This window comes from Physeter macrocephalus, chromosome 15 (assembly GCF_002837175.3).
Source record: "Physeter macrocephalus isolate SW-GA chromosome 15, ASM283717v5, whole genome shotgun sequence".
In the NCBI taxonomy this organism is placed as follows: Eukaryota; Metazoa; Chordata; class Mammalia; order Artiodactyla; family Physeteridae; genus Physeter; species Physeter macrocephalus.
In genome coordinates this window covers 871,978-893,541 of record NC_041228.1, presented here as the reverse complement: position 1 = coordinate 893,541, position 21,564 = coordinate 871,978, and the positions used below count along the sequence as shown (strand labels likewise).

The 21,564-nt window shown below is 65.9% G+C and overlaps 2 protein-coding genes across 4 annotated transcripts; both read right to left on the bottom strand.

Annotated features, from left to right (window-relative positions):
* Positions 1-903: 903 nt before the first annotated feature.
* Positions 904-6,203, bottom strand: NAPRT (nicotinate phosphoribosyltransferase). Its single transcript, XM_007113109.4, has 13 exons — positions 4,838-6,203; positions 4,630-4,757; positions 4,468-4,550; positions 4,083-4,213; positions 3,860-3,975; positions 3,405-3,601; positions 3,189-3,329; positions 2,799-2,883; positions 2,624-2,704; positions 1,680-1,782; positions 1,440-1,594; positions 1,230-1,337; positions 904-1,122 (listed from the first exon to the last, which is right to left on the bottom strand). The coding sequence occupies exons 1-13, from the start codon at positions 5,061-5,063 to the stop codon at positions 1,060-1,062; spliced, it is 1,617 nt and encodes a 538-aa protein (XP_007113171.2). The 5' UTR covers positions 5,064-6,203; the 3' UTR covers positions 904-1,059.
* A 113-nt stretch (positions 6,204-6,316) lies between these two features.
* Positions 6,317-21,527, bottom strand: EEF1D (eukaryotic translation elongation factor 1 delta). Of its 3 annotated transcripts, none has more exons than XM_024117540.2 (9): positions 21,243-21,348; positions 11,533-11,653; positions 11,048-11,119; positions 7,832-7,888; positions 7,434-7,533; positions 7,255-7,355; positions 6,877-7,095; positions 6,540-6,734; positions 6,317-6,412 (listed from the first exon to the last, which is right to left on the bottom strand). In XM_024117540.2, exons 2-9 carry the CDS (start codon positions 11,647-11,649, stop codon positions 6,374-6,376), a joined length of 900 nt encoding a protein of 299 aa, XP_023973308.1. In that variant the 5' UTR covers positions 11,650-11,653; positions 21,243-21,348; the 3' UTR covers positions 6,317-6,373. The 3 variants fall into 3 exon arrangements, with proteins under 3 accessions (XP_023973308.1, XP_007113169.2, XP_023973309.1); XM_007113107.4 differs by lacking the exon at positions 21,243-21,348 and adding an exon at positions 13,506-14,702; XM_024117541.2 differs by lacking the exon at positions 7,832-7,888 and having other exon boundaries at positions 21,243-21,527.
* Between the last annotated feature and the right edge of the window lie 37 nt (positions 21,528-21,564).

Sequence of the window (21,564 nt, the reverse complement as noted above, 5' to 3'; positions counted from 1 at the left end):
GTTGTGTGTGTGTGGCGGCAGGCAGAGTCTGTATCTCTCTCCAAGCCTCCTGCTCCCCAGGGCTGGCCTGACCGGGCCTCGGCCCCAAATCCCCACTGCCCAGCCTGGGCCAGGGGAGCCAGAAGAGCTGGTCTGGCCAAATACCTGGGCAGGCAGAAGTGCTCCGGAAGCACCGTGGACAGCCAGCATTCCCCCACGCCCTCGCCTGCTCGTGTCCCCCACCCAGGCGGGAGAGGCCCCGGCCCCGCTCTCTGTCCTGCAGAGCCTCAAACCTCTCTCCTGAGTGGCTCCTCTGGAGCCAAAGCTGGTGGAGACCTGACGAGCCTGCCCACACAGAGGCAGGGCCAGCCCGGGACCCTGGCCAGGTGCCCAGAGCTGACCTTTACCACCTCTAGTGCAGGCAGGCCCCGAGCCCTCCTCTCCTTTCCCAGGACTGCAGGGGCAGGAGCTGGGTCCCCAAGGCCCAGGCCTAGTCCATGCCGTGACAGATGCCAGGGCCGACAGGGAGCCAGATGGGTGGAGCCCAGGGGCACAGGGTCCCGCAGAGCTGGCAGCAGCAGTGGCAGGGGACACCCAGGCCTCTCCTTGGCTGGGGAAGCTTGAGGTGTCCCACCGAGCCTGCCCCGCCCGGGGGGGAGTCCCGGAGCCCCTCCGTATGGCACTTCATCCGCAGCCCGCCTCGAGCCTCTAGCATGGAGAGGTCTTCCAGTAACCCCCCCAGCTGCTAGTTGGGCACCAAAGCCCCCTCCCTTTCCCCACAGCCCTGCCCTGTTCTGCCCCGGATCTGCTCCTACAGTCCAGCTCCCCAAGCCTCAGATACCGACCCACACCCCCGGCCTTAGCCGACCTCAGGCCTCCGCACGGGGCTGCCTACCTGCCCTGGCCGGGCCGGGGTCTTCCCTGGGAGGATGAACCCTCAGGCTGATTCCTGACTCCAGCCCACCCTGGAAGCCCTGGGGGTCCAGTGAGTGACAGGCTGGGCGAAGAAATGACACATGACAAGCTGTGGGGATAGTGAGTGACTCCTGTTAATTTCAGGCAGCTCCCAGCAGGGGATTCTCAGAGGGCACCTCTGGCGCTCAGTCTGTCCACCAGGGCCCGGAGCTTCTCAGATAACGCCACCTGCAGGGAGGAGAGGGGGGGACGATGGGTGGCCGTGGGGGGAGAGTGGGTGGCCGTGGGGGGAGAGAGGGCACAGGGCGGGTTGATGATGTGGGCCCTACACCCACCTGGTACAGTGCAGGCTGCTCAAGCCGCCTGTGGGCAGGACTCAGACGGCTCAGGGACTGCTGGGCGAAGGCTCTAGATTCGGCCAGAGATGGGAGGGGCTCACACAGCTGCGGGGAAGAGGGAGGAAGGGGCTGGCTCGAGGTCAGGTGTCCGAGTTTGATCTGAGTTGAAGGTACAGGCTAAGGGGGTGGGTGGCTAGGGGCGGTCACCTGTCCCTGCTGGACCCAGAGTCGCAGCAGCGGCTCCACGTGCGCCGGCCTCACGGTACAGGACTCCTGGGTCCCTCGAGGCCAGACTCTGAGCTCCTGGCCAGCCTGGGGAGGTGGCTCCTCCGCTAACTGCAGCACGTCTAACAGCAGAGCCCCTGTGCGTGTGCGCGTGTGAGGGCGCCAAGCACGCACGGGGCCTGGGGCCTTGAGCTGAACTGCGGAGGGTGGTGGGGGCCTCACCGTCGGAGCCCAGGAGCCGGAAGGCAGCCTTGCTCCCAGGCAATGTCTGCTTCTCGGGGTCCTCGGTCAGCTTCATCCGCGGCTGGCCTCCCACGGACACCAGCTACGGGGACAGGGTGCTGAGCTAGCTGGCCCCTTCTCCCCGGACCCAGGGTCCATCCCAGCCCGTCCCCACTGGGCCCCGGGCCCCGTCTCCACCTTGTAGACACAGCCCAGGGAAGGCTGGCGAGGGCAGGTGACCACGCTGGTACCGATGCCGATGACGTTCACCTCACTGCCCTGGGGGGGGCGCGGGGGGGGGCGCTGAGCTCGGCCAGCATCTGCAGGCCCAGGGCCCCCGAGCCACCCTCTGGGCTGCCCCTGCCCCGCCTACCTTCTGGGCCAGCCTGGCCAGCTCCTCCTCATCGACGTTGTTGCTCACAGCAATGGGGACGGACTCCAGCCAGGGCGCCCGGAACCTGGGGCGGGGGCGGCCCCTCAGACGTTCCTGACTCACCGGCCCCTCCCAACCCAGTCATGCCGTCTCTCCGCCACCCGATAATCTGCCCTCAGCCACACTGGCCCTGGCCTTTGTGCCTAGGGGCCCCTGAGCAAGCCCACCCCAGCTTCCTTGCCAAGGCTGCAGTACCTCTACTGAGGGGGCAGCACATCAGAGAGCCTCACGGTGGGAGAGGCACGGTCCCTCCCTCCCTCTGTCCCATCCCAATATTCCTGAACCGGAGGGGGTCTCTCAGAGGGCAAAGCCCCTCCCAGGGGGACTCACTGGGCCGCCACTGTTCGGAAGACGCCACGGGTCTCCTGAGCCTGCTGAAGCAGGTCGCCACTGTCCAGCCTCACTCCCACTGCCTGGTAGCCCAGCTCCCCCAGCGCCAGGGCTACAGCCAGGAAGTTGGGGCATGGTCCATCCCAGCCCGTCCCCACTGGGCCCCGGGCCCCGTCTCCACCTTGTAGACACAGCCCAGGGAAGGCTGGCGAGGGCAGGTGACCACGCTGGTACCGATGCCGATGACGTTCACCTCACTGCCCTGGGGGGGGCGCGGGGGGGGGCGCTGAGCTCGGCCAGCATCTGCAGGCCCAGGGCCCCCGAGCCACCCTCTGGGCTGCCCCTGCCCCGCCTACCTTCTGGGCCAGCCTGGCCAGCTCCTCCTCATCGACGTTGTTGCTCACAGCAATGGGGACGGACTCCAGCCAGGGCGCCCGGAACCTGGGGCGGGGGCGGCCCCTCAGACGTTCCTGACTCACCGGCCCCTCCCAACCCAGTCATGCCGTCTCTCCGCCACCCGATAATCTGCCCTCAGCCACACTGGCCCTGGCCTTTGTGCCTAGGGGCCCCTGAGCAAGCCCACCCCAGCTTCCTTGCCAAGGCTGCAGTACCTCTACTGAGGGGGCAGCACATCAGAGAGCCTCACGGTGGGAGAGGCACGGTCCCTCCCTCCCTCTGTCCCATCCCAATATTCCTGAACCGGAGGGGGTCTCTCAGAGGGCAAAGCCCCTCCCAGGGGGACTCACTGGGCCGCCACTGTTCGGAAGACGCCACGGGTCTCCTGAGCCTGCTGAAGCAGGTCGCCACTGTCCAGCCTCACTCCCACTGCCTGGTAGCCCAGCTCCCCCAGCGCCAGGGCTACAGCCAGGAAGTTGGGGAGACCACTCCTGCAGGTGGGGACACGGGGCTGGGGGTCTGCCGCTGCTCTGCTGAGCCCACCCTGGGGGATGCCCGGGCCTCACCTCCACACACTGTAGGTGTCCAGCAGGCCCTGGAAGGCCCGGGGAAAGGCCAGGGCATAGGCCACAAAGGCCGCCCGCTCACCCCGGTGTGGCTCCTGCACCCCCAGCCCCAGGTGGCGACACACACGCTCCAGCCACGTCTCCACGCAGGCGGCCAGGTCCACCCTGGGGCCCTGACCAGCCGCTGGAGCCAACATCTACGGAGAACGGTTGGTGAAGGATGGAGGACCCAGAGCGCAGGGTGGGGACTGGGTCAACCCCAGCAGAGAGTCTGAGCCACCTGCCTGCCAGCTTCCCAGTGCCACACTGAGACCACCTGCCCGGGGTGGCTTGGGTGGGCCAGGCGTGGTATCTGCCTGTGCGCAGAGCAGGGACTGGCCTCTCCTGCTCCCCGGGAAGGGCTCGGCTTGGGGGTCTGCCCTCTGGAGTCCAGCTGGGGGGACAGGGGTACTGACCGGGTCAGGGGGCACCTCGGTGCCTGAAAAGGAAGTGATGAAGGAGTGCGCCAGGGTCCCGGCCACCGGCACGCCCCGCAGCTGTCCTGCGAGCATGTTGCTGCTGCCATCGAAGCCTGGGTCAGGGCATCAGGCAGAGTTGGGGGACTTCAGGCACTGAAGTGGGGGTCTCAGGGCTGGCCTCCTCCTCCCCCAAACCAGGCCTCCGTCTCCTGGCCCTCACCGCCCAGGTAGCTGTAGGTAGAGGCGGTAAGACCCCCGTCGGGGCCCTGAGCCCGCCGAAGCCCCAGCTCCAGCAGCCGCTTCTCCGGCCCTGCGATCAGGCGAAGCCGCGCGGCGTTCGTGGCGATGAGGCTGCGGGAGCAAGGGGGCAGGGGACCCGCAGTGAGGGCCGGGAAGCCACCGAGAGCGCGGCCCCTCCCGAGAACCCGAGCAGCGGGAGCCCGAGGCCCCTGCCAGGATCCCGGCCCAGCGCTCCGCCCCCACGGGCCACGCCCTACGGGTCCGGGCCCGGAAGTCAGCTCTCCTTCTCAGGGAGCCCAGGCTTCCGGCCTCGGGCGGGAGGCTGGGGTCCCGCCCCAGGCCCCACCTGGCGCCCCGGGCCCCACCTGGCGTAGCTGACCAGGCAGAGGAGCGGCGTCTCCAGCAGCTGCACCACCAGGAGCGGCCCGGACACCTGCAGCAGCGGCACCTGCGGGGCGGGCTGTCAGCTCGGCGCCGCCCGGCCCTGCTCTGGCCCACCCCCCGTGCCCCGCTCCCTCCGCACTCACGCCGGGGAAGGCGAGGGAGCCCTCGGGCAGGGCCCGCACCGTCACCCCGGAGCAGTCGAGGGCACGAAGATGCTGGAAGAACGCAGGGTCTGTGTCTGGGGGCAGCACCGAGGCTAGGAACTGCACGTCTGGGGGCGACAGAGGCCGTGGTGGGCGAGGGCTCGCCGGGGCGGCCGGGCCCGGGGGCTGCCCGGGGCGGGGGGGCTACCTGCGTCCCTCAGGCGGAAGGCGCGCACGAAACGCACGCAGTCGCGCAGCCCCGCGGCCAAGGCAAAGCCTCCGCCGAACGGGCAGCGGCGGAAGAAGAGCTCGAACTCGGCCGCCTCCTGCGCCCGGCCGGCGCGCCAGTAGCCTAGCGCCATGGTGGCCTGGTACAGGTCGGTGAGCAGCGGCCGCGCCGCCGCGCGCCCCTCGGGGTCCTGCTCCGCCGCCATCGGACTCTGGCCGCTGCCCTGGCGCCCCGGACTCTGGCCGCCCCGGCCGCGTGACGCCGCCCTGGCCAGGGCCCGCCCCGCCAGCGGATTGGGACACCGTGGAGCCACAGCCTTTCCTGGCAACCAGAACCGTCAGGGCGGGCCGCTGGCCTCCGGACGCTCTCTGAGCGGTCCCAGCAGCCGGACCGTGGCTCGAGGTGGGGGCTTGTGCTCTCGCTGGTCAGCCCAGCTCCCCCTGGGCCCTTGGAGCATGGTCTGTCCCGCCCCCGGCCGCGCGGCCAAGTCCGGGCAGCGCGGGGAGAGGGTGCAAGAGAGCGATTCGAACTGCACGTCCAGCTGGACTCCCTCCTCGCCTGCCCAGAAGTCCCCCCCAGGCCTGAGCAGGGCAGCTCGCAGCCAGCACCGCGCCAAGGCGAGGCCCACGCCACGCTGCTGGGGTAGCAGGGTGGTGCCGACAGAACGAGGGGCCGCTCATCCGCCACCAGTTGGCACCGAAGGCTCTCGGGTCCTGCACACTAAGCCCCACGCGAATCCTGAGGGCCCTTGGAGGCCACCAGCTCTGACCAGAGTAACCACAACCCACTCTTTCTCACCAGCCAGGCTGGGTCTAGGGGAAGAACCGCTAGTGACACGAGTCCTGCCCAGACCGGGAAGGGGGTTGGGGGCCCAGGCAGGACAGTGGGCAGAGTTCCACAGGGCAGTGTGTCATGGGATCTGTCAAGGGCCCAGGCCTCCAGCAGGCAGCAGGGGCCTCAAGGCTAAGGGAAGAAGCCCAACCTCCTTCCTAGAAATGGTCGGATACCTGGCAAGGTTGTAAACAGGTCAGATCCGATGGGGCACGTGACTGTAGTCACAACAGCAGGGCCAGGACGGCCGCTGGGACCCCTTTCCCGGATAGTTCCCGACTGGCACTTCTGTACCCGTGGGGACAGCTCAGCGAAAGGAAGCAGAATGGAGATGGCGGAAGGCTGGTTCGCCTCCCGCAGTGAAGGAAACAATGTACGCTGTTCGAGGTAGACCTGCACGTCCCACTTGCAACTGCGAGGTGAGTGAGTCAGGGGAACAGGAGGGATGGGCTCACGCAGCCACAGGGGGGCTGTGCAGACCCAGAAAGGGGAGAAGGGCAGTGGCCACTGGTGCAGAAGCAGCACCGTGAGATGCCGGCCAAGCCTGAGGCTGGGGGGGCCCGGCAGAGCGCGGCTCGCCGAGCGCGCCCACCCGCAGGGCCCAAACCAGGAGAGGAGCCAGAGGACTGGAATCTCAGTCTTTATTGGCTGCAAGGCTTCACACGCTCAGGCCAGCGCCAGGGCTCAGATCTTGTTGAAAGCAGCAATGTCAATGCTCTGCACCTGTGGAGAGGGAGGCTGGTGGTCACACGGGGCCCTGTCTCCCAAAGGCCCAAGCGCCCACGTGCCTGGCCAGAGGTTCACGTGGGACACCCCCAGGCCCCTACCCTGTGTGGGCCCCCTCACTCACGTGCTCCTCGAACTTGGTGATCTCCTCTTCCAGCAGGTCCGTGCCCACCTTGTCGTCCTCCACCACACACTGGATCTGTAGCTTGTGGATGCCGTAGCCCACGGGCACCAGCTTGGAGCCCCCCCAGGTCAGCCCGTCCAGCTGGATGGAGCGCACACATGCCTCCAGCTGGGCCATGTCCGTCTCGTCATCCCACTGGGGAGGAGAGGGGAGGAGAGCTGGGTCAGAGCCCGCCCCCACCATGAACACAGTCTCAGTTGACTCCCGCCCCGCCCGGCGCTGATCCCTCCAGGACCACAGGGCACCGGGAGGGGAGGGGCAGAGGCGGGCCACTCACAGGCTTGACATCCAGGAGGATGGAGGACTTGGCCACCAGGACGGGCTTCTTGGCCTTCTTCTCGGCGTACTGCCGCAGCCTCTCCTCCCTCAGCCGGGCAGCCTCCTTGTCCTCCTCCTCGTCGCTGCCGAACAGGTCAATGTCGTCGTCCTCGTCGTCCTCTGTGGCGGTGGCCACCTTCCTGGTGGGGGGCTCCACTTGGCGCATGGGAGACACGTGCTGCCACACGGGAGGGGAGACTGGGACCCATGCAGCCGGGACCCCAGGCCTCTAGCCCTCCACTGCTGCCTGGGCCAGCCCACATGGGGGCCGGGAGCCGGGAGGGCCTCCTGCTCCTCAGTGCCAGGTGTGGGTCCCTGGCGGGGGAAGGGCCCTCACCTGGGTCTGCGGAGCTGTGGCCCGGTGGGCGGGTGAGCTCTTCTCTAGTGCACTCAGCCGGGCCTCCAGCTTGGAGACAGCCTGCTGCAGATCCTGCACCACTGCGGGGGCAAAGGGGATGCTAGTCAGGCAGCAAGGGCTGGGGTGGGGCTCCCCGCCCATCAGGCCCAGGGCCTCACCCCCTCGCAGGCTCTGGTTCTCCACTTCCAGGCTGGCAATCCGGGTGACGAGCTCACTGTGGTCTCCACCGGGCCCGCTGGAGGCCCCAGGGCCTGAGCTCTGCAAGGCAGGGGGAGAGGAATGGCTCATACCCTAGCCTGCTCCTTGGGGTCCCCCCCATTCACAGCCATTCGGAAGCAGAGCCCTAAGCTGGATGAGAAGCCCATCAAGCCCCACGGGGTCCTCCGGCCATGCTCCACCCAGGCAAGGGAGAGGAAGCCCATGCCCCAGTGGCATGTGGCAACCTCAGCCGCACAGGACAGGAAGCAGGAACCCAGGGCGGCCCTAACACGGAGGCAGCACAGAGCTGAGCCAGGGCTGCCACTGCCGGGCGGGTGGGAGGAAGCAAAGGACTCACAGCTCCAGGGGCAGCCAGACCCAGCGCCTCAGGAAGACCGGGCAACACAGCCTTGAGCTGGAAACAGGAGGGGACAGCAGTGGAGGAGCCCACTGGGGGCAGGAGGAAGGAGCATGCCAGTGCAGGGGACAGCCACCCCGCAGCAGCCAGGGCCACACACCTGCCTGCCTTTGAAAGCTCTGGGTGACCCAGGGACCCTGGCCTGGCCACCAGCCTCCTCTGGTTCCTCCCTGACCACGAGCCCCCGTCATCTGACCCAGGCAGCACTGCCCAGGAAGCTCACCCACGGGACGCCACAGCTCAGACCCAAGTTACGCTGCAGAGGCCCGCATGCAGGCCATTCAGCAACCCCTACACCCCAATACAGTGGCTCCAAGGATGGTGCACAGAAGCCCTTCCCAGAGGGCTTCTGCCCTCCTCCAATGTCCAATCAAGATAAAGACTTGGGGCCTGGGGCCCACCCACCAAGCAGCCGTAGGGAAGCCATAGGGGTGGCCTCCTCCCCTGGTCTGCACACCCCCAGGGCACTACCAAGGTGAAGGTCTCCAGAGAGGACAGGCTGACACACGCCTGGCTCCCTGCCCTGGGACCAACGGGCAGTGCTAAGCTGACACCGTCTCCTAGACCCACCAGCTCCCGCCACACAGAACTCCCAGCAGAGCTGGCCAAGTGGCACGTGTGGCTGGGGAAGGAGAACTGACCAGCCCCCAGGACCAGAGTGGGCTCTGCTCACCCCACCACCCTCCTCAGGTCAACCCAAGCGCCCACCCCCGACCTCCTACTCTGGTTAGTAAATGGCAGCCCCGTCCACCCACAGCTGACCGCCCCTGCCGAGTCGCAGCCGCCACCACCTGGCGCGTGACCTCCTCTCCAGCCTCCTTCCCACGGCTCGGCTCCCAGGACCAGCGGTTCCCCACGAAGCCCCCGCCAGCCCCCGCCAACCTGCATCCTCAGGCCCCACCCCCTCTCAGCAGGCTTCCCCAAGGCCAGGCCGTCTCTCCCGGTGGATCTGTGCCTGCTAAGCAAATGAACCAGGTCCCGGTGCCTCAAGGCAGGCTGGAGCCTCAAGCCTTTGCCCTGCTGTGCCTGCTGCCTGGCCCCGGGGACCTCCTGACACAGCCCCGGCAACACCACCAAGCGAGGACCAACTGTGGATGGGTCCCGAGGATGCAGGCTCTGGGAGGGCAGGGCCCCACCTGCTGCAAGGCCAAGAGGAAGTGGCAGGGGAGAGACCAGGCTGTTGGGGGCCATGGGGTCACCACCGCCCGGCCCAGTAAGCACCAGGCCACTCCATGGTGTCTAGGCCCCGGGCCCACCCTGCCCACCCGGACCGAGAAGGAAGCCAGGGCACTCAGTGAGGCGGGCCCAGGCCACCCAGTCCAGTCGGAGCCCACAACAGCAGGCCGCAGGCAGCCACCTGGTGGCCTCGGGGGCAGTGCCATACCAAGGTTCCGAATCCAGAACCCTCCATCCCGGCCTCCAGCCCTGTGCCTGGCACCACGCGCGGTCCCCAGGAGCCTCTGGGATCCCAGTGTCTGCTGAGCCCCACCCCGCCCCAATCCAAGCCTGGGGCCGGGCCAGTAGCACCCTTCCCGGGCCGGCTGGCAGCCGAACAACGTTCCTCTGCGGTTCCCGTGGGAGCCCCTGCCGCCGGGGCCTCACAGCGGGGGAGGATTTGAAGAGGGGGTCTTCACAACGACGTTACTGGGGTGGTCCTAATCCAACGACCGGTGTCCTCGTGGAAAAATGTGGACGGAGAGAGAAGACACAGGAAGGAAACCGCCATCTACCAAAGAGGAACCGACCCCACCCACACCCTGATCCTGGACTTTGAACCTCCTGATCATCAAAAGATAAATTTCTGTTGTTCCGGTCACCTGGTCTGTGCTGCTTCGTTATTTACAGCAGCCTCAGCAGACCCGTCCCCAAGCCCTAACGGGTGCCCGGGTGAATTCCCTGAAGACCAGGACCCCGAAGCTGACCCCAACAGCCAGGGCCCTGAGGCCCAGTGGGGGAAGAGTTCTAACAGCCTAAGAATCTCCAGGGCCGCAGCCATCTGAGCACTGGAGCCCGACATGCCTGGCCTGAGCGCAGAGACCTTGCGCCACCTCGATGCCGTGGCTGCCCGGCCTGAACGTGCTCAGCAAACAGAGGGCGGCAGGCGGGACCTGGGGCTAATGGGCAGAAGGCAAGGCAGGAGCACGTGGGGGCCACGTACAAAGCAGGGCCTGCTGGGCAGACAGTGGTGGCACCGCTTCCTGGGGGACACCCACCCAGGGCCGCCCAGCTGACGGCCAGGGGCCAGTATATCCAGGCCAGCTGTGGCAGGTAGAAAGTTACCAAATACGTCCCCAAACCCTGTAAAAAGATGACCTCACGTGGCAAAAAGGACTTTTGCAGATGTGATGAGGTCGAGGATCTGGATGTGGGGAGGTTACCCTGGATTATCCAGGTGGGCCCAGCGTCATCGCAAAGGTCCACATAAGACAGAAGCAGGAGAAAGAAATGTGACGGAAATAGACGTCAACGCTCGTGACGCTGCTGGCTAGAAGCCATAGGCCAAGGAATGTGGGCAGCTTTCTCAAAGATGGAAAAGGCAAGAAAATGGATTCTCTCCTGGAGTCTCCAGAAGGAACACAGCTCTGCTGACACTTGGCCTTCGAGGCTGAGATACCACTCTGTAGCCCAGACAATCCTCTGAGAAGGAAGGTGAGGCAGCGGGGCTGCCGCCCCGAGGGACACACTCCCCGGCCAGGCCAGGGACAGACTGCACATGACCGTTTCCCTCTCCTGATCTCATGTGGGACCTGGAGCCCGAGCTGGGCTGCAGGGCCCCTCTCTGGGCCTCAGATTCAAGACAGTGGTGACTCTATGACTTGGACTCAGCACACCCTGTGAACCCATCTCTCCGGGGAGGGCCACGCCCAAGAGAGAAGGGAGGAAGCACGGCATGCGCCAGCCCCTCACGCTCGGAGCAGGGAGCGAGCAGGAAGGAAAAGGCCTCAGGCCGGGTACCACACGAGCAGCCGTGGCAAGGGGGGAGTCCCAGTGACCGCCCGCAAGCTCAGCAAGGACGCGAGAGGAAGGATGTCTCCTCGGGCCACGTGGGGACACGGTGCTGCCCGCCGCACCCTGGCTTTGCTCCGAGGGGGCAACGTCATCATCAGTACCGGGGGAAACGCCGGGCATGCTGTTGGGCGTGAGGGCGGTACTCACTCCGGCCAGGGACTTCTGGATGTTTTCTCTGGCTCTCGCGATGTCACGGAGGATCACGCTGGCGCCGTTCTCCTGCAGATGGTACAAAAAGAACAACTCTTTAATTAAAATAATAATAATAATAATAATAATTTAAAAAGGCAGCCTCGTGTGGAGAGAGCAGGAAAAGCCCTGCACAAAACAAAACCTCACGGGACTGAGGACGGAAAAGGATGGAGTCCTGTGGCCCTGACGACAGGGCCTGAGGTGCACGCGGCCTGCAAGCCCAGCCGGGCCACGTGTCGCAGGTCCTGATGGGCACCTAGAGATGCTGGGAGCGCCCTGCCCACACGAGACACAAGAGCAGCTCCAGCTCCTCAGGAGCCAGGCAGCCGCCCTCTGAAGAACCAACCCCAGAACCTGCAGCAGGGCCACCTGGGCCCAATGTGCCGTGTCCCACTGTGCTGGCACAGACACCCCGAGACCCCAAGCGCAGCAGCCCCTACCTGGCGTGAGGAGCCGGCCACGGGCCCGTTCATCTGCTCGTAGAATTTCCTTTCTGCGTCGTCATATTTGAACTTGTCAAACCAGATCTTCTCGTGGACTAGAAAGTTTGTGGCCATTTTCCTGTTGAGAGGGGAGGAGAGACTAAGACAGCCTGGCCGGGAGGAGGGGGCACCTCCTTGCAGACGCCAGGGCTGGCTTGCACAAGCGCCCCTTCCGACAGCCCGGACCCCGGTCCTTGGGTGACAAGGGCTCCAGGCCCCAAGGCAGAGCACCAGAGGTTCTCAGCAGGGACCACAGCGAGCCTGCGAGCCCCTCCCCGACCCCACGCGGGCTTCCTTCACCCGCTAAGGCGGGTGGCCCCCAGGCCAGTCCCCAAGACCAGCGGCTCTCAAAGCATGGCCAGGAACCTCTGGGGGTCCCCAAGGTCCTCCTCCCTTTGCCAATCGCACAACTGTTCAAGGCTGGATTTGTCAGACAACATACACCAACAGACAACGCACAAGCAAGTTTAAGAATCCAGCTGCCTCCTATTAAGCCAGACACAAAATTTTCAAAAATGTAAAACAAGGCCACTTAGTTCACCGAACTTTTTTGTTCAGGAAAGTTATTTCCTGCATGTCATTAACGTGTAAAAAGCTTGTTATTATTTTTCAACAAGTAAGTACTTCTACATTTCAGTACTAAGCTAGGAAAAACTAATAGACAAAACAAAAGCTCTCTTAATATCACAACACCAGCAAGTTTGAGAACTGCTGCTCTAGACCAGGGCCTGGCAAATTCCGGCCTGTGAGCCAGATCCCGCCACTGTCCGTTTTTGCAAATCGCTGTATTGGCACATCTGCAGTCTGCTGCTTTCCCACCGCTCGGCAAGGCGGGGGAGCTGCCACCGACCTGGGCCCAGAGCCCGAACTCTCACAGATGACAAAGTCTGCTGACTCAGGACCGCCCTGTCCCTCACCAAGTGCAACAGAAAAGGACCCAACCTCACCGACTCTCTTTGCTGAGGATGCCAGGCCATCACTGGACCTCGCCAGGTGTCCCCCCGTGACAAGGGAGGTTGAGCCCCGTGACTCCCCTCCACCCCACCTCGAAGAGGCATCGCTGAACAGTTTCAGTTCCACGCCACCCCGCGCGCACATGTACTGCCTGACGGCGACCGCGCCCCCGGCGGTGGGCCCCACACCCGCCCCTCGCACCGAGGCCAGGATCCCGTCAAAGCAGCACATCCAACCCCACCAAGGAGCCGAGGGGCTCCCGCCGGGAGTCTGGGGTCCGGGGAGGCCCCTCCACATCCCCTCTGGCCCCACCTGAGGCCCAGGGCCTCTCCCACTGGGGGGCCCCCAGTCTGCCCCGAGTCCAACAGTCTCTGCCCGCCTGCCTGAGCCCAGCGGGCTAAGGGATCCCTTCCACGGCCACGCTCTGGCCTCCAGAGACCAGCTGGCACCGCATAAAACCGCTCTGGGGGCCAGACCGCGGGGTCCACAGGCTGAAGGCAAACTGGCCTCACCCAGTGGGTGTCTTCCAGACTCAGGCCGCTGGACCGGCCGCGTGCTAGAGCACCTGAGACGCCCACCTCACCTCAGGTGGTTCTGGACAAGGAGACGGGGGAGACAGCGGGACAGGTAGGCAAGCAGCCCAGCGGGGCTTGGGGGCCGGGAGCCTTCATGGCTCCCCCGTCCCATGAGAGTCAAGGGAGACTGTGGAAGCTGCCTGCCCAAAGGGGAAAGCCTGCGCAAGACAGATTCAGGCCCACGTGGACCCCTTCCCTCCCCCAACTTGGTGGGGGTGACCCCAGAGGCTGCAATGCCCCAGGGGCAGATAGCAATCCCTGCCCGACCCCCGCCAGCATCCAACTCAGCTGGTCCAGGAGTGTTGGGAGGAGCCCCGCCGGGGTGGGGGCAGGGAGGGGAGCAGCCGGCCACCCAGCCCAGCCCGGGGAAGCCCAGGCACCCGCCCGGCACGTTTTCCCTACTTGGGTCTCAGGCTGGACATGGAAGGGCCAGACCGGGCGCTGGGTCGGTGAACCAGGGACGGAGCTTCGAGGCGCCAGGCCATGCGCAGGGCCTCGGCGGCATGGTGGCGGCACTCTGCGCTGTCGTAGGCCGGCTTGCTGAGCCAGGGGGCCTCGGCGTCTTTGTGCAGGAAGTACCGGTAGGGCAGGGCAGAGGGGGCCTCCCCGTCCACCCGCCGCGGCCCGAGCCGCCGGCTTCCCACGGCGTTGCGGCCCCGCCGGTCTCTGCGGCCGCGCCGGGCACCCTCAGCCTGACCGGCTCGCTCCTGCAGGCGCACCTTCCCAGGGGGGTGGCCGTCAAACAGGGCCTCGTAGAAGCCCCTCTCGGCCGCGTCGTAGCGGGGCTTCTCCAGCCACACCTCCCGCACCAGCGCCTGCAGGCTGCCCAGCGGGGGCTGGCCGTGGGCCGGCGGGCTGGGCTGGCGGATGAGGCGCAGGTCGGGGGCGGCCGCCCACTGGCCCGTGTCGGGAGCCCCCTGCCCGCCGCTCCCCTCCGCGGCCAGCAGCAAGGCCCGAGACCACTCCACGAACGCCCGCTCAGCCTGGTCAAAGGAAGACTTGTTGACCCAGACACCCCAGGTCACGTGGTGGCAGGCCACCTGGCTTCCGTGGGCGCAGAGGGCCCCAGGGGCCAGGGCGGGGGGCCGGGCTGCCTGGGCGGCCGCATCTGCCAGCCTCTGGCGGTATGAGCTCTCCGCCTGGTCGAAAAGCGGCTTGTCCAGCCAGACGTGGTCGGCTGAGAGGCCCACGAGGGCCAGGTCCGCCTGGCTGAGCCAGCCCTTCGGGGAGCGCTTCCTCGGCTTCTGCAACGGCTTCTTCCCGTCGTGGCTCTTCCCGGGCTCGCTGCTGCCGTTGCCGTTGGGGGCGTCCGCCTCCTCGGCCTCATCCTCCCGGCTCGGCCCGTTCACGGCCAGTGCCTCGGCCGGGAGCTGCTGCGTGGCGGCTCTCGTGGCCTCGTGCTCGTAGAAGCGCCGCTCGGCTTCCCCATGCTTCTGCTTGTCTTCCCAGACCGTCTCCAGGGCACAGGAGGCCTTCCTGCTCCTCATCTTCCACGCAGCGTTAAAAAGCAAGCACAAAGGGCAGTTGCAACACCGCGGGCCGCGGGCAGACGGCGCCCCCGCCCCTCCCTGCTCGGCCGCCCGGATGGGGAGCCCCGGGGCAGCATGCACGGGGAGCTGGGGAAGCAGTAAACACACACTAGCACATAACGCGTGCTGTGTTTGCGTGTGTGTACCCTCCTAACTGCAAAACTTGTCTTTTCTCATCCAACACGCACCCAGGCTCTCCAAGGGGGCCCAGAGAACACTTTCCAAACCTCTTTGGCTACAGAAACCTCTTCGGTGAACCCCAAGAACAGCTGCCAAATAAACACAGGCCGCACTCAGCTAATTCAACTTTTACGTCAACAGCAAATGAGTCTTAGAACAAGTGTGTCACGTGAGACGTTAGAGACTCACTTATGCTGAAAAGTCAGTCGTTGTTCAGCTGAAACTTTAACTGGACATCCTGTGCTTTTGCTAAGCCTGGCCACCTCCCTGAGGCACTGGGGCTTCTGTTTTATAGAAAGGCACTTGGTGGTCTCAGAGGATGGCCCCGCTCCTGGCACACTCTGCCTGATCTGAGTCCCCCACCTGCACGGCCACACCGCCACCCTGAGCAGTGCATGTTCCGAGGGAAGCTGCAGGATCTTAGCCAAGGGGCACCTGGGAGCAGAGGGTGGAGCACCCACCCCTGCGAGGCCACATCAGGGGAGATGCCAGGGAGTGAGTGTCTAAAAGGGAAGGAGCCCAGCGGGTCTGGCAGTTAAGAATCAGGTTCCTTGGTCAGCGGCCGATGCCTCCTGACCAGGAGACAATCAACTCACACCCGTGGGTGCATCTAAACTAAAGGGACCATGTGGGAACCTCCGAGTCCTGTCCTAGGACGCGGGATCCTCCCCGCATTCCAGCGCCTTTTGGTGGAAGGGGCTCTGCACACCTGCCACTGTGGCTACTGGATAAGCCTCTGTCCAGAAGCCTGAGCTCAGAGTAGCCCTGAGGGCTACTGAGAGACTGAGGGCTGCCGGGCCACGGGGCGTGCGCGAACAGCCACGAGGCGATGGCCTCGGCCCTGCCGCTGGCACAGGGGCCCCATCCTGCTCCGGGCATGGTGCTCCGTAAAGGCTAGCCCCCTTGCTGGGCAGCCCAGCATTCTACAGCGGCCCCTATTCAGCAGAACCAGGGGCCTGGGCCACCACAGCCTCCGGCTAGAAGAAGCTCAAGCCCAGAAAGCCCTAGAGGCCAGTCTGCTCTTAGGGTGCACCTAGGGGTCCCCGAGCTCACCCCTGGCTGGCCTGCTCTAGAGGACGGCCTTAACTAGCGCAGGGACTCCTCCCCTCAGACCCTACTCTGGCCCCTGTGCCCGCCCAGAGGCAGAAGCACAGGCCGACTGGCCCGGGGCTGAGCAGCTGGCCCTCAGGATGGCCCCAGCGCCTCCTGCTGCTGCGAGGTCACCTGGCGGAGCCGAAGCGAGGGCAGACCGGCCGGGCCCTCACCCCAGGAGAGGAGCCCCCCAGGGGGCAGACCTTCACCCTTGCTGCCACCCACTGCAGGGCCTACAGCCCTCCCCTCATAGACCCCCAACCAAAACCCAAACCCAATTCCAATCACCCCGGGACGTGTGGGCCAAGTCCCGACTGACCTGGGACTTCAGGGGGACTCCCCTTTGTAGGATGGCCCCCGCGCCTCCTGCTGCTGCGAGGTCACCTGGCGGAGCCGAAGCGAGGGCAGACCGGCCGGGCCCTCACCCCAGGAGAGGAGCCCCCCAGGGGGCAGACCTTCACCCTTGCTGCCACTCACTGCAGGGCCTACAGCCCTTCCCTCATAGACCCCCAACCAAAACCCAAACCCAATTCCAATCACCCCGGGACGTGTGGGCCAAGTCCCGACTGACCTGGGACTTCAGGGGGACTCCCCTTTGTGCTCTGAGGGGCTCGCCGGGGTCTCTCATGGCACCCGATGCAGGGGCGGAGGCCCAGGCTCAGAGAGGTCCCTGGCCGCCCCCTCGAGCCTCCCTCCCCGGGCCAGCAGCACTTACCAAGCCAGGCTGACTGCAGAGGCAGTGCTGGGGGGCGGGAGCCAATGCCCAGGAGGTGGGGCACTGTGACATCACCCACTGTCCCCGAGGGCTGCAGGCCTACCAGGCTGGGCTTGTCTGCACTCTGACCTCTCCAGCGGACCCTCACCAAAGCAGCGCAGCGCGGGTCAGGGCTGGTCTGGCCCCTTCAGCTCTGCCCACCAGGCTGACCCCCCAGTGCGGAAGCCTTGCGTGAACCTAGCGGCCTAAACGCTGTCCTCAGCTCCTGACATCAGACCAGGCTCTGCTCAGAGCTCTAAGAGTCACGGTTCGGGGGAGGGGAGGCCCCTTCTCGAGATGCCTGTGAGCAAGGGGCAGGGCCTGAGACCAGGGGCTGGCCGGGGCGGTGGCACCCTGCCCCGCCCACAGGTGCAGAAGGTGCACGCCAGTCCTGACCTGCTCACGGGGTGCCCACCCTACTGCCGGGGCAGGAGCTGGCTCAGCCCAGGAAGGCACTGAGGCCACACCCAACAGGTGGGCGTGCTGAGGGCTGGGCTGGGGGTCCCCTGGCTCGGGTGAAGGGGACACAGGAGCCTGGGATGGGCAAGTACTTACTTTCGCTTTGATCTCCTAGGACAGCATGAAGAGAAAGCAGCAAAGTTAAAGGCAGTCAGACAGGGTGGCCCAAGCAGGCTGGGGGGCCTTCTCAGAAGCTGCTCGGTGAGGCGGCGTGGAGGCAAGCTTGTGGGGAACAAAGGCGAGCGCCGGAGCAAAGACCCAGCAGCCAAATCCCGGGGGGCGGCCGGGTCCGCGCCCAGGGCGGCGCTGCTCCTTCCTCACTCGAAATGGGCAGATCCTGGGGTTCCTGTTGGCCGGAGCCAGGCGGCCCTGGGAGGCCCCATCTGAGCTCCTCACTGAGCTGAGCCAACCTGGGGAGGGGAGCCAGCACCTCGAGCGCCCCGCTGCCCACGTGGATCAGGGCTGTGGTGGGCTCCCCCCGCCCCTGCACTGCCACTGGGTCCAGACCGCTGGACCAGGTGTAAGACGACAAGGACCTGGCTGAAGGTCTTGGCGGCCACCCAGCCCCAGTGCCCACGCCGGACAGGGCCTCTCCCTCAGCAGGGCCACTGTGGGGGCGAGAGGCCAGGTGGGCCGGGTGCGCTGTCCCCGCGGGCCGGCACTGAAGGGTGCACAAGAGGACAGACGGGGTGCCCGGCCCTGAATCCACAAGAGGTGGCAACCAGGAGCTGAGGACCCAGTCAGCCCTGCCACCTAGGCCCCTGGCCTCCCCTGTCTACCCCACACCGCGGCCAGCGCCAGCATCAAGTCACCCCGGGACAAGGTGCACGAGGTGTCCTGCGGGGCAAACACAGAGGCTAGCAGGCAGGAGACAGGCGTGCACAGAGGTCCCGGGCAGGCTCTCCGAAGACACCCACTGTAGGGGCTTCTTAGCAGATGAGGTTCCCAGAGGGGGCGTGTCGCAAGGCTCTGGCTCGGGAGCAGGGCTCCCCACAGACACCGCACAGGAGCGCTGTCACCTGGGGAGGTGACCAGACAGCTGAGGGCTGCCTGGTAAAGCCAGTGCCAGGATGGGGCCAAGAGCACCCACAGGGCTGCTGGAGGATGAGACCCCCAGGACAGCCGGCACAGCCCCCGACGTCAGCGGCAGGGGCCCACCTCTGCTTCCTTGCGTTCCGCCATCCCTGAACGCGGCCCTGAACGCTCCCGTGCTCCTCGGGGCCCACCTCTCCCAGGAGAAGAACCACTCTGAGTCTGAACGCTTTCCCGCGAGGACGCCACCGGGGAAGCACAGAGCTCTTGGCTAGGGACCAGGCGTCCTACAGGGGCGGTCGGGCGTCCTCTCCCGCGCCCTCTCCCCAGGTAACAGTGGGGCACGGGGAGAAGAGCTCACCAGAGCTGGGAGCCAGAGAAAGCAGCATCTCTCCCAGGAGAAGAACCACTCTGAGTCTGAACGCTTTCCCGCGAGGACGCCACCGGGGAAGCACAGAGCTCTTGGCTAGGGACCAGGCGTCCTACAGGGGCGGTCGGGCGTCCTCTCCCGCGCCCTCTCCCCAGGTAACAGTGGGGCACGGGGAGAAGAGCTCACCAGAGCTGGGAGCCAGAGAAAGCAGTCCCACCCGGCCCTCCTCACCTGCAGGGCCAAGAGCAAGCTGCCTGCCACTAAGGACCAGCCCTGGGGCATAAAGCATGTCAAGACCGCTCCCACGAGAGGGGGCACGAGGGGGCACGGAGGTGTGGGAGGCCCCGGAGGGATCACAGCCCACCCAGCCACCAGGATCTGGCGCGAAGGCAGCGGGCAGCTCTTCCTCTGCAACTCCCCCAGCCCAGCGCCCTGCAAATCAGCACTCCTGGCTGTGCTGAGGGACTCTGGGGGCTGGGAGTCCTTCTCAGTCTCTGCCCAGCTGGGAGGGCAGTTCTTGCAGAGCCAGTACAGGGAACCTGGCAGCAGTCCCCGACCAGGATACTCCTGGCTGGAGGGTCCTGAAGGTGAGGACATGGCCTGGCAGAGCCGTGCCCACCAATCTGCCAAGAGGTCCCCGTGAGGCTGGGTGAATGGGGAAGGTTTCTGGGAGGGGTGAGGGTTGCCCCCTCCCCCGGCTCCGTCCTCCACACCTCGTTCTCATCCTCCAGACAGTCTCAGGTAACCAGGTCCCCACATGACCCCATCGCAGTCACACACACGCAGGGGCTCCCAGGTCATCCACCGAGGGGTCAAAGCTCTCTGCCCCCCCTTCCACAGGAAGTGGGAATCGGTGAGGTGTAGGGAGATGGGGCCCCTGGCTGGCGTGGCCTGGCCAGTGCTGCACAATAGAGCTTCCACGCGTGCGGTGTCCAAGAGGATGAGGCGAGCACTCAGCATGCTTCAGCTGATGAGAACGAGCCAAGCAGCGGGGCAACGGCACGGGAGTGACGCCCTCTGCTTTCCTTTAGAGGCGAACTCCACAGCCCCAAGTTCCTACTCAGAAGCTTTCCCACCTCTGACTCGTGGACAGTCCAGCCCCACTCAGAAATGCCAACCTGTCCTGCTGGCATGGAGGGGGGCCCCTGCACCCCAAGACTCAGGACTCACACTGCGGCTGCCCAAGTCACCCCACCTGAGGCCCAGCCAGCTGCATGACGTTTGTGCTACAACGCCGTGGCCGTTGGTTCTATTTCTATCCCAGTCTGTGGTGCCCCGGTCTATCTACCCTGACCGCCAGGTGCCTCTGCCCCCTTCCCTAGGGCGGCTCCAGCACTGCACACGGCTCCTCGACCATTCTGAGTACACCTGACACCTCACACAGCTGGGAGACGGGAGTGGGGTAAACTGAGGCTCTGGGTCGGTGAGGTGAGAATCTGGGACTCCGTGTCTCATTCTGGGGCCTGTACTTCACACAAATGTCACACTGCCCCCCACTTCGAATTCACACGTGCCATCTTAAAACAGGGACACAGGGCCAGGGCTCACGCCAGCCTTTCCTGCCTGCAGCCCTGGAAAAGCTGACACCAGAGCACGACGCACTGGAGACGTTCTGTGTGTCCGCCTATTTAGGACCACCTTCAATAAACCTTCACTCACAAAAACACTGGTCAAGCATGTTTGCCCTCCAGGCTCCTGGAGGGGAAGGCACAGCAGCAGCGCTCCAAGGTGAGGAGATGGAGAGCTGCAGGGCACCCCGGCACTGGCACGGGGCCCAGGCCTGACTGCCCCGCAGAGGTGGCACAGGGCACCTGCTCCTCGGAGTCTGTGTGCCAAGCTTTCTCAGGGAACACCTACGTCTGGAGCTGAGCACGGAGTTGGGGCTCAACCCACTTATGGTTGAGGACTCCCTAGGAGCTAGGGGTGTCAGAGCTGCTTCGGAGGCAAGACCGGTCCTTCCCCGACCCAGGCCAGGCCTACTCCCTCACCAGTTACTTGCCAGGGTCAATCTGCTCTCGTGACAAGCAGGGACCACCCCAAAGTTCAGCCACACCAACAGCTCTCTTGCTCGAGGGTGGCCCTTCACTCTGCAAACCCTGTCGTGCTGGTCCCCGCCCCATTCCACCCCCTTGGCTCCAGGACAAGTCTTTCCGTTCTTCGTTCCACTGAAAGTGCCCACTTTTCAGGAAGGCATCCTCCTCCCCTTCAGAGACTGGCTTCGACATCGCCTCCTGCCCGGATCACCTTATCCAAATCCAGATCCTCCATCCCTCTCAGAGAACGCTGTATTTGAGTCACCCAGCAATCACATCCCTATTCTTCCCCGAGTTCATGAGCTCTCCAGGTTCCACGAAGACTGGGTCCGTGCCTGTCCCCCAAGCCCAGAGACCGACGTGAAATAGGTGCTCCACAAACGTCGACAAAGAAAGGGGGAGGGACTACAGGCCCGGGTCACAGGTGGGCAGACATCCTTGTCACCCACCGGGGCGGGGACCAGCGCGGCCGCGACCTTCCCGCAGCCGCCCTCCCGCCGGGGCAGCCGCAGGGGTCCGGCCGGCACGTGGCCCGCGGGCTCCGCCCCTCTGCGCGGCCACCAGCCCGCACCCGGTCCCGCGCCCCGGAGCCGGCCTGCCGGCGGCTCTCCCACCAAATCCCCGCCGGCGCAGCGCGGGCCGTCCCTCCCCCGGGCCCCGCGGCCTGGCGGCGCAACCCGCGGTACTCACACGCCAGCCAAGGACGCGCCGACCAACGAAGAAGGCTCGGCGGCGCGCGACGGCAAAGAAAAGGGAGGGCCGCGCTGGCCGCGCACGGGAAATGAAGCAGCGGGCTCTACCACGCGCCGGGACGCGGGGGACGCGGCCCGCGCGCACGGCCCGCTGCGCTGCCTGGGCCCTCCGCGCGACGCTCCCCGCGGATGCGAGGACAGAAGACAGTGGGAGACCGCCGCGGGGCTCGCCCATTCCCGGAGGAGCTGGAGCAACCCGCCAGGCACAGCGCCGCCGGCTCCCTCCCCCCTCCGCTGCAGCTCCGGTGGACTCGGCGGGC